This window comes from Vigna angularis, chromosome 11 (assembly GCF_016808095.1).
Source record: "Vigna angularis cultivar LongXiaoDou No.4 chromosome 11, ASM1680809v1, whole genome shotgun sequence".
NCBI classification, from domain to species: domain Eukaryota; kingdom Viridiplantae; phylum Streptophyta; class Magnoliopsida; order Fabales; family Fabaceae; genus Vigna; species Vigna angularis.
Window position 1 is genome coordinate 5,890,404 of NC_068980.1, and position 12,399 is coordinate 5,902,802.

The following is a 12,399-nucleotide window of genomic DNA, read 5'->3' on the forward strand; positions in this document are numbered from 1 at the left end:
ATTTGAATGCACCTACAGGTTTAAAAAAAACAAATTGGTAACTTATTATTAAGCCATTAATATTATAATTAAGATATTAAACCATTAATTTTATAACTTGATTCAACGTATTTGTTGTGTAGATATTTGATAACACATTTCCAATGGAGCAACATGTCATAAAGGATGTAGTTGACTGCATTTTTTTTTAATCATTTGTAAATGATTAGATATTTCAATATTACATTTTGAATTTAGGAACTATTTTATGTGTAACTATATTAAGTAACTATGTTAGGTAAATATATTTAGGAACTTTGTTAGGTAAATATTATATTTTGATGTGTTATTAATTGAAATAATATTGATTATTTTACTTGTTATTGATTATTTAAACTGTATTCTGGGATTGAATTTTATGTAGGTATGAATATCGATAGTAGTACATACAAATCAAATATTTAAAAAAAAAGCATCATTTTTTACACCGGTTATAGTACCAGCAGGTATAAAAGTGAGATTTTTATACCTATTCTAGCATCAGTCGGTATAAAAAAAGTTTTTTTCTCTAGTGTAAATATCAGACTTTTATACCTATTATAAATAGAACAGGCATAAAAGTAAAACTTTCTACACCGATTCTATAGCAGGTATAAAAAATTGAAAACTTTCTATACCCCCTACTTCTATACCTACTCAAAAATAGGTATAAAAAGCCTTTTTTAAGAGGTATAAAAAACTTTTTTTGCACTAGTGATAATAATTTTTAAAATCTATATTATAAAGGTGAATGTTTGATTATGAAAAATAACAGTAATTGTTTTGCATTTTATGGGATATTTAAATTTTTACTAAATTATAATTTAATTAATTAATTGATATTATATTATTTAAAATTAACTTTTAATATTTGAAAGAAGGTTTTTAATGGTTCTTACTTAAAAAGAATAATTATTTTGAATATTCATGTGAGTGAGCGAGAGAGAGAAATGTGAAAATACATAACATGACATTATTGAGAGGAGACAAAGTAGACAAAAGTGTATTCTATACTAAAAAGAATAAAAAAATAGAAAAGTGAAAATGAAAATAGATTTCAAGTAAATTAATAAAAGATAAAATAAAGAGAACAAACACTTTTGAAAAGAGAACAAATTTCCAGTAATATTATTAGTTTACAGAGTGTAAGACAATTATTTGTTGAACTATTTTTTGAAAGTTCACGAAGAATTTGAAGATTTAATTTGTCAAAGACATGCATTATCTATATTTATTTCTTAAACATATGAGTAATATTTCTATTTAGGTTGGTTTGAATGAGAAATTTTAAAATTTAATAAAATTATTTACAGTTCAAAAATGTAATTTTTTTTCATTAGAGACAAAATAAACAGCATGGTTTTAAGATTAGAAATCAAAATCATGTTAAAACCATGTTTTGGTCTTATCGTGTTTACTTCAAAGGTTTAAATCACGGATTAGAATACATAATATTAAAATGGGTGGATTTACTTATGAAACATAAGCATAATGTCAAACCTTAAAAGACACATTTTCAGCCCTATGGTGTGTGAATAGTTGAACGGGTTCTTTTTGCTTGATTCCGATGCAACCAACAAGAACTGCTTTCTGCAGGTCGTAGTCCTCTTTTAACGGAAATGTCCTTGGAAGTTCAGAACATTGAGATCATTCAATACGGGTTGAATCAAAGTACATATCAATCACAAAAAATATAATTTAGCATTCATTTTTTAAGCACAGAATATAATTTAGCATTCATTTTTTAAGCACAGGTTTGCATGCAGTGTTCACACAAGGACAATATTAACAGTGTTTGTTTAGTATCAACAAAAATGTTAACAACAAATTTTTACATCACTAGTGCAAAAAAGATTTTTTATACCTCTTAAAAAAGGCTTTTTATACCTATTTTTGGGTAGGTATAGAAGCAGGGGATATAGAAAGTTTTCGATTTTTTATACCTACTCTAGAACCGGTGTAGAAAGTTTTACTTTTATGCCTGTTCTATTTATAATAGATATAAAAGCCTGATATTTACACCAGAGAAAAAAACTTTTTTTATATCTGCTGATGCTATAATAGGTATAAAAATCTCACTTTTATACCTGCTGGTACTATAACCGGTGTGAAAAAACAAGACTTTTTATATCTGATATAGATTTAACCAGTGTAAAAAGTGACATTTTTTTAAAAATATTTGATTTGTATATACTACTATCCATATTCAGACCTGCATAAAATTCAATCCCAGAATACAGTTTAAATAATCAATAACGAGTAAAATAATCAATATTATTTCAATTACTAACACATCAAAATGTAATATTTACCTAACAAAGTTCCTAAATATATTTACCTAACATAGTTACTTAATATAGTTACACATAAAATAGTTCCTAAATTCAAAATGTAATATTGAAACATCTAATCATTTACAAATGGTTAAAAAAATGCAGTCCACTGCTCCCGAACATCCTTTATGACATGTTGCTCCATTGGAAATGTGTTATCAAATATCTACATAATGAATACTTTGAGTCAAATTATAATATTAATGGCTTAATATCTTAATTATAATATTAATGGCTTAATAATAAGTTACCAATTTGTTTTTTTTAGACCTGAAGGTGCATTCAAATAATCATGTTAGGAACCTATTTACTACTCTTTGTATGGTACAAAAATCAAGTCGGTCAAATTCAGGGACATAAATTTATAATCATGTGATTTTAATAGAAAATAATTGTCAAAATATGATATCACATTCAACAGGACATAATATGGCCTTCACTAGGATAGGTAATATTAATTCACATAAAAAAAACAAATTAAACAGAATTACTCACAGTGAGTGGCCACCCTCTCAAAGTCAAATTATTGCTACCTTGATTTGATCCTGTCACCAGAAAATATCTTGTTTAATCTTTTTATGTGCATGAATAGTACAAAAGAATCATACAGAAATTAACACTAAATGTGAAACTTATTTACCCCAGAAAAAAAAGTATTTTAGGTAGTAAAAAGTACTAATTATAATAGTGAATGAATATTTGTACATCGTTGGAAACAAGCACTGCCTATTCTAGGAAACAAATGCCTGAGATTGTGGGATTGATATGCTATTAATAAAATCAAGATATAGCCAACATACAGAATTAAAAACAATAGAAATCAAATCTAAAACTTCTCAAAATAACTCGCCAAGTTTGTACTTCGGATTTTTCAACTTTTTCCTTGAACATTTTCATTCCAATTCCTCCCTCTCTCCCTACCAGACATTTTTGAGTAACAAATTAGTAAATCCAAATGTTCCATTTTCAGATAGTTTCTACGGGTTAAGTCTAAAGGCTTTGGTAAAAATGAAACAAAAGTTCTGGAACCCAAACTATCTTTGTAGCATTTACACTAATTTCTATAACTGCAGATTAGCACTAAATTTATTATGGACAAAAGAATAAAATTTCAACACATGTTAGGAGGTATTTGTAAGAGCTTCCACAAATATTATGTGGGCCTCTACCCTTATAAGCACCTTTTAGCTTATTTAAATAAGCTTTTTGGCGAAGTTTATCAACACAAGTTATCTCTAACTTGCTTCTTTAATTGTTTTTACAGTCAAATTTGAGATAATCTCTAATGTGATAAGAGCTACCTAAGTGCTTAATAAAGTTGTTCACTCAAACTCCTCATACATTGAAGAATTCTGCCGAAAATTCACAACTAACATATGAGCATGTCACATAATAATAATCCAGTCATCCAGTGAGTAAGCCAACAGACCATACAAATACAATCACATTAATACATGAGTTTTGGTAGAAATACTTACATATTTTCTTTAGGCTTACCAGAAAACTCTTGAATGTGCAGGGCAAATGATGAAAACTCTTTGGAGTTAGATTTTGGAGCTATTGATTTCACCACCCCATTTGGTGGATAATGACCAGATTTGGCAACTGGCAGCTTCTTAGCTCATATCACTTGGAAAAAACACTCTGAAAACATTGGAATACTGACAAGATTCCCTAAAAGTAAATATCAAGAATATAACCATGAAGTTGCCCATGTCTCAAGTGACTGCTTAGAACTTTCATCACTTACTGCTAAGTTGACATCAGATGAAATCAGTGATTGACTCTTCTGATTTGGCACACTAGATGCTGAATCCTCAAATTGTGGAGAAGACAAACCACTAGCATTAGGAAACTTTGATACAGAAGAAGGTGTGAAGAAGATGTTGCAGGAGAAGCAACAATGTCATTCTCAAATTGGACATGAGATTTCACCTTAGACACGTCCAATGAGGGAAAATTATTAAACTTCAACGGTAGCCCACTGTTAGAAGGAACCAACTGAAGATACAATTCCTTGCAATTATTAATAGGTAGACAACTATTTTCCATATAATGTTGTTGATTGCTCCCACTGGCAGGAGTAGGCAAGAGCTGTTTCTGTAATGCACAAACAAACACACTTGAGCCCATAGGAGGACATCCCATAGTATAATAAAGGTTTGAAGACAGGTGTACTCCATCCTTCGAAACCTATGTAAATGTAAAAAAATATAGAAGTTTGGTAAGGATAGATGCCGCATAGTTATTATAAATATAAATACATACAGACACTTAGATATAAAAGAGGGTCTCCTATAAATATAACTCATAAGAAACAATTTTATGAAAAAAAAATAGTAACAGGACAAACCTTACTAGCAGGAAACACCATTGCAAGCACAGAGTAGTTCCCCACATCATCATCATCATCATCAACTGCCTTCCCAATTTTTAGTCCATGGCATTTGGCACACTCATTAGCTAATGACATGAGGGGAAAACTACGCACTACAGGGATCTTGTCTCGTACCCTCACCATCATCCACTCAATCACCTAATCTCATATCTCATTGCTCACTTCTGCGTCATCTAGAAGCCGCAATATTATCTAAAATTCAACAAATCCGAGATATTAGCTCTAATTTTAACAATCTTCCGTGCAATCATAAATCTTGAAATTGTAAGCATTTTTCACCTTAGTATCAGACTTCATAAAACTATCCCTTCAGTGACTGGTATATATAAAATTCAGTAATGTTCAGAAAACTCAATTAAATAGTGCTTGGAAATTGTGAGAATCAGTTACCTCGAAGAAGATCTGGCACGCTCGGAATCTGGCTGTTTTGTTGGATGTCGTAAGCGGCAGCTAGGAGGAACTTGAGGAAGCAATCGAGGAACTCGTCGGAGGCGGAGGCAGCAAGGGCATAGACGAAGGAGACAACGCGTTCAACAGATGCAAGGCGCCTCTGGAAATCAATGAGAGGAGTTAGGGTTCTGGAGAAGGCGAAAAAGAAGACCGAAGAAGAGGATTTGGCTCGGAGGAGTGACATGAGCTTTCGGTTGTGGGTGGCGTATGATGTTCGAGCCTCATCGAGAATGGCCACAATTTTAGCATCAATCGCTTCTAGATGAGTCGCGGAACCCTAATCTCCCAAATATAGCAAAAGAGAGAAGTCGCAGTCCAGTAGGATGAGGGTTTTCACGATTGATTTGGCGATTTAGAAGCAAAGGAGAAGAAGTGCAGCGTGAAAGTGAAGACGCGGGGAGAGGAAGTGAAGAGGGAAAACGCGGGCAGAATATTAAATATTCCATACCGGTTTAAAGTTGTAGTCGGTATAAAAAATGAACTTTTATACCTATTTTTATTCTAACCGGTGTAGAAGTATTTTTTATACCAATTTTCAATATAATCGGTGTAAAAGAATTTATCTTATTTACGATATTGCCATTATATCATTTTTTATACCTGATAAATTTGAATAGGTATAAACAATAGCTATAAAAAGCCTATTTTACACTGGTGCATAAAAAAAGGTTTTTCTCAAATGGAAATGAAGGCTTTCTTTTTAAAAGAAACATACTATTTTCCGATTCCGACGATCGAAGACAAGAAGTAAATTTCTCAGTTCTAACAAGAAAAGGATATGTTATGTTTCCTTTCTGGTTTTACCTTACCAGATTTGTTGAATCCAGTTTCCATTTCAATAATTCGGTGAAAGTAAAGCAGAAAATAAAGTGTTACTTGTTATAGGTAAACACTGTTTAGATTTGTGCCTAAGGTTTTAGGGAGTCAGAAATTCTAAATGGCGTCTGCTACGCAGGCCTAAATTTTTTTTATCTGTTGGTTAATATTGCATTACACAGAGGGTATAGGGAGCTTGAGAATCTTCTCCCTTAAAGAGTGGGATTTATAAATTATGGAGTTTCATTTTCGAGAAAGAGATAAAGTCAATAAATCAGGTCACATTCCTTGAAGTTTTTGAACTTAGAGTAACAACAATAACCTCTCATTTTTGGCTGTCGTTTGATTTCTTTTCGTCCCAGAATCAGAGATAAAGAGGTGGTGACATCTCAGTACAAATACTGTACCATGATGCTACATTAACAACTCTCGTATATAAAGCTGTTTGTTATTATGGATTCAAATCAAATTTATACGTTAAAATAATAAAGAAAGAGAAGAGTGAAAGAAAAGATTGAAAAAGCAAATACCACTCTGCTGAATCAATAGAAATATTGAATAAAGTAGAATATCACAGGATTCTTTTTCATATTATAAACTTCACCACTTCTACCTCGTCTCATTAATTTCGTTAACATTTTTCCATTACACCATAATTGTGACCTATTTATTGCCTACCAACTTTCATTGTAGCAGGAATCAAACATATTTTAACAACCTGTGCTTATTTGAGTTAGGTTATTTTTAACTCTTTTTAAGGTTAAAAAGCTAAGAAAACGATTATTTCTTAATCAACTAAGACATGCACTGCAACTAATTGATGTAATAATAACTTGCGTGGTTACTGGGACATAGATTACGAGAAAGTGAAATAGAAAGTGAAATAGTTACAAACTGAACCACCAAACTAGAAAGAAGAATGTTAGAGTTGATGCTACGAGAGTTTCAGCATGCAAGTTCGAATTTAACTAGAGAAAGTGCCCCACACACCCTTAGAAACCTAGACTTATTTGGTGGACACTACTACAGTGGACAGGTATATAGGCTTTACTAGTGATAACCACATGGTGACACTTTTTGTGGGTTGGTTCATTACTCAACGTCTTCTGGCAGCCGTTTCCCTTTGAGCATTGAAAAACACCGCAGCCACAGGAAGCCCCAGGTCATTCTCCTCTGCAAAGCTCCTCGTGTTGAAGAGGTCCCTAGAACTTGGTATTTTCATCACTGCCTGCCTGCACTTCTGCTTGAAAAGGAGGAACACAAACCTATGGATGCCTATGTTTGGCCTTGGAATTTCATAGTTCACCACCTCATTTCCTGTTCCATTGCATGTTACAAAAAAGAAAAACATATACATAGATTTTTATGAAAGTTACTCTCTCTCTGCTATGCATGTGTCTGTAAAAAGATTCAATAACTTACCAAATGTGGTGTCCGTTGTGCCAGGGATGTCCGTGACTATCCTGTGAGTTATTAAATATGGTCAGACGCTTTGTTTCAGATGAAATCACCTATGCAAATGCATGTGCTGCATCTGAAGCTCTTCCTCATGCATGGCAAAATAAAAAAAAAAGAACTAGACGACCCAGTGGTAGGGTTTGAAATCATAAACCAATAATGAATACAAGTCAAGTAAACTCTGCATGTGATGGTTTACTGATTTTTTTGTTTTTTTAATTTATTTATTTAGTATCATACCAGTGTAAATGTTCCCTGAGATATGGATCACTAGGGCCAGGAACATCTGGATCTGTCATGAGCTGAAAGAAAGGCATGGAAATGGAACAGTGAGATGCATGAAAAGATTGAAGTGATGAAGGAGGGTGGAGTGAAAGAAGAAGATGGTACAAGAGTGAAGAAGGATCTCATGTCGCCTCCACGAATCTGAACCTTAGGCTTGTTGGTTACTGAGGAAGGGAAAAACTCATGACCGTTATAGACCTGCTTATTGTTGTTGTAGGAGACAGTGATTTTCACAGTTGGAGAGAAAAGATCCACAACATCTCCGATCACCCTCCCAATCACAAGAGGGTCTGTTGATATCATATTCATGGCTACAGACTTTGAAGGTGGGACTGAAGCTGTGGCAACCAAATAGTTAATGTTGCTGCTTTTGAGGGCTTGCTGTTGTGAATATGAGTAGAAACCCTATATTTATAGTTGGGAGTCGTAGTGGGAAGCCATAATTCAAGAATAGGGAGAAAAGTGGAACCTTATGAAAAAGGCTCAAGTTGCTTTTCACATTTACAAAAATATTGGTAACGTATAAAATAACATATCTTAGCAAAAATATAAAATAGTCATATATTAAATTAATTTTAATATTAATACATTTTTTAGATATTATATATTGCAAAACAACATTTTGCATTTTGGTACAATTTTTTTGAAAAATTATAGGTTGATTTGAAAAGAATTACGAATATGTATAAGTTGTGTTACTTTAATACAATTTTATTGAGATAAAGTCTTCATTTTCGGAAATTTTCATGAGAGGATGTCTTAAATATTCACCTTGTAACTATGTTAAAAATGATTGATTGACGAAAATTATAGTTTAAGTAAAAGAAAGAAAAATAGAGAAATGAAATATAAATATATAGAATATTTATTTATGTATTATAGGGGTGAAGTTAGCTAGAACGTAGGAGAGATTCCGAGAAATTGTATATTAGGAAACATAGAGAATTTGAGGTTGGAAGGCATCGTTAAACAGAGGAAAATATATGGGACCATTGCCAATAATGGTAAAATTCCCATATTAGAACCTTCCCAAATTAAACATTGGTGGTAAAATTACCATAATTTAAGCAGAGTTTGGAGTATAAAGGTATTCGAGAGTCAGAAATTAAGAAAAATAAAGGTAGTGGCTATGGTCATTTCACAGAAAAGAAGATTCAGATGGAATCACCACTTTTCATATTGAAATTGAATGGCTCTTTCAGGAACACCACAACCATCAAATTATTGTCCACTTCTCATTATATATATATATATATATATATATATATATATATATATATATATATATATATATATATATATATATATATATATATATATATATATATATATATATATATCTGCTCTAATCACTTGCCACCAACTCACTTCAAAATTATTTTATTTCTAAATATGTATATTCATCTTCCGGAAAATACACCAATCTTCTATGTCATTAGAAAAACATATCCAAGACTTAATTATATTTTTAACTTTTCAACCATCATCATGTCTTTACAATAATGTTTTCCAGATGATTTCATGGCCGAATGCACTTTAGCATTCAATCTTAAATGCAGAAGTTCACCAAACTGAAAACAACCTAACATTCGACCACAGAATAACCTTATACATAAAAAAATTGTAATTTGATTTTTCATGTGTTTTAGTTTTTATATTATTTTTATTTTATTGATTTTTTATTTTTCAAAATAATTTAATCAAGATCAATTTATTAAATTCGTCTTAATAATATTTAAAAGTATCACTTGTCAAAATTTAAATTTATCATACATTAAATCTAATAAACTATATTTTATGTTAACATTTTATTGATTTAACACGAGACACTTTTTAAGTAGAAAATAAATCATATTTTAACACTTTTCAAATAATATTAGTTCAATTTAATAAAATTATCATATTAAAATTTAAAAAAGAAACAGAAATAATTCAATTATATAAAATAAATAAAGACCAAAACAAATATAGAATTAAGATTGTAATTGAAACATCTTTTGCGCTTGGATGTCTTCGAGATATACTAAAAAAAGTAGTAATGGAGCTACCAACTAATTATACTGTTAAAATAAACTTACTTTACCTTCAAATAGCATCGAAATTATGATTCGAAAATATTTGGATCTCTCCTAATAGTCCATACAAGTAAAATATCTACAAAGAGTGATATAAATAAGGTTAAAAATACTAATTTAGCATTTATTTTCATTTGATTTTGTTAATTTAATCATAATATTTTTTATGTTCGATTCCAATTTTATTTAATTTTTTTAATTTAATTTAAATAATTAAAAGATAATAAACCGTGTATGTTATATGTTAGTCTATGATATTTTTATTTTTTTTAAAAATTTAAATTTTTCTTTCATTTTTTCTTAATTTAAAAATAAAAGTCACTCATACTTCAAATCAATATCACGCCACATGTTTGGGTTAGTAATATGTGTCAGTGTTAATAATATATATATATATATATATATATATATATATATTAGTGTTTTATATTCAAATGTCACTAATATTAATTTTTGACACTGATACTAACACATAATTCACTTTAACACATGACACTATTACGATTATATGACGTAATATCGATTTGATATGTGAATTTTTTTTTTAAATTAAAAAAAATAAAAAAAAATCATGAACGGATATATGATATAATTGTTTATTGTTTATTAATTACTTAAATAGTAAAAATGACTAAATTAAAAAGAAATTGATAATAATTTAAATTCTATTAAAAAAAATATTAAGACCGAGTTGAGAAAACTAAAATAAACTATTAATATTTTAATCTATAAATAAACTAGCATCCTAATATGAAAGGTTAACTCCTCTCATTTTTCTTATTACTCATAAAACTACGATTTTTCAAAAATATTAACTTGAATGTCAGAGACACGACACTGTGTAAGATTTTCTAAAATACTCTGAAAGTATATCATGATTAAATGGAGCCACTTTAATATTGTAAGAACAATATATTAGCAACAGATAACCTAGCTTCTCACATGATTGATAATTAGATTAATAGTACAATCTCATGTATATGGTTTTCCATCAAATCTATGATACATTTAATATTTTTGAGATAACAAATTAAACTGAGTCTTTTCAAAGAATTTTGCATATATCACATATTAGTAGTGCTTGGCTTCAACTTCTTGTTTTTTCTTTTCCTATGAAGTCAACATTCAATACGCAAATTAAATCATAATGTTATTTGGAGTTTTTTTTAAGTTGCATGAGTAATTAGACAATATTATCATGGAGGCACCACATATGCTTTAAGGAATCTAATTTAATATTGAAGAGCAAAGATAAGGTTTCATTAATTCGTTATTATTCTCTTACAGTCACCTTATAAATTGAATAACCAATGATAAAGACAGGACTATCCCTCTTAATCAAAGTGAAAAGACATGTAAAATTGAATAAGAATATATTTCATGTTTAATTTAAATATATTTGTGGAAAAATTATTGTAAGGATTGCTGTTGTGTCCATGATATAGGATCATATTTTTTTTTATCAGGAAAGAATTTACGGTATGAGTAAATAATAAATTCAGTGGCAGTTTATATATATATAAGGGTTTTACTTTGATAAGAAATAAATTAAGCTAAAATATGAGTTTATCAGTCTATAATTAATTCATCTTAGTTTTATGTGAAATGGGTTCATCTTTTATGTTAAAATTTAACATTTAGAAGTAATCTTTTAGGACTTGAAAAAGAGATTACAATCATATATTTTTTAAACTTTGAAAATTAATTTATTAATTTAAAATATAAAAACCAGACTCGTTGTTTTCCAGGATTACAAATATTAAAAACTTTCTTTTTACATAAATTCACTGTGTTTTAATATCAGTGTTTCTTAAACTGTTATTTCTTTTTTAATTTAAAGTACTTTTTTTTTGGCTTTAGAAAACTACAGAGAGTGTAAATTGAAAGAGGGTGTTTAAGCTAAGAGAAAAATAAGAGTTATAAGAGATGACAAATTTTTAATTGTTGCTATAACAAAGTAATTGAAATAGTGGTTTTAATTTGAAAATTAATTCATGAGTCCAGATATGTAAATTGCGACTGTAAAAGAAGAAACAAAGTCCTAAAAAAATGCAACAAGGTTGTCGAAAGATCAAGGCAAAATTTGAAGAAAAAAAATTGAACAGCAAAAGTTGGATTAGAAAAGTCAATTAAAAGCAAAAATATGAAGAAGAAAAACACATTTCTAATTTGATAATTGGATAGGAGAAAATCATTTGAAAAACTTTCAAGAATTATTTTTTACCTGCGGAAAGAATGATCAGCAGATGAAAAGTAATTTGCTTATTACTAACAATTTTGTCTTTAATTTCTTTGATAAACTTCTTAATCAGTTTATCGAGATAAATTATTTTAGTTTATTGCTCTAGATTTTACCTTTGATAAATGGTAAAAGTTTTCGTGTGTTGCCTATACAAACCTTATACAATTAGTTTATTAATCATTTTCTTCATAAACGACACCAAAAAGCATTGGATAAGGACGTGTACTTTTTAAAAGATGGAACTTATTCTATAAATTATGGGGGCAAGAATTATGAATTTGGAGATTAATATTAATATCTATAATACGAACAGAACATTAAGGA

The 12,399-nt window shown here is 29.5% G+C and overlaps 1 protein-coding gene across 1 annotated transcript; it reads right to left on the reverse strand.

Moving 5' to 3' along the window:
* Positions 1-6,923: 6,923 nt before the first annotated feature.
* LOC108333334 (CEN-like protein 2) lies at positions 6,924-8,127 on the reverse strand. Its single transcript, XM_017568747.2, has 4 exons — positions 7,864-8,127; positions 7,714-7,775; positions 7,438-7,478; positions 6,924-7,332 (listed from the first exon to the last, which is right to left on the reverse strand). The coding sequence occupies exons 1-4, from the start codon at positions 8,065-8,067 to the stop codon at positions 7,112-7,114; spliced, it is 528 nt and encodes a 175-aa protein (XP_017424236.1). The 5' UTR covers positions 8,068-8,127; the 3' UTR covers positions 6,924-7,111.
* Positions 8,128-12,399: the final 4,272 nt, after the last annotated feature.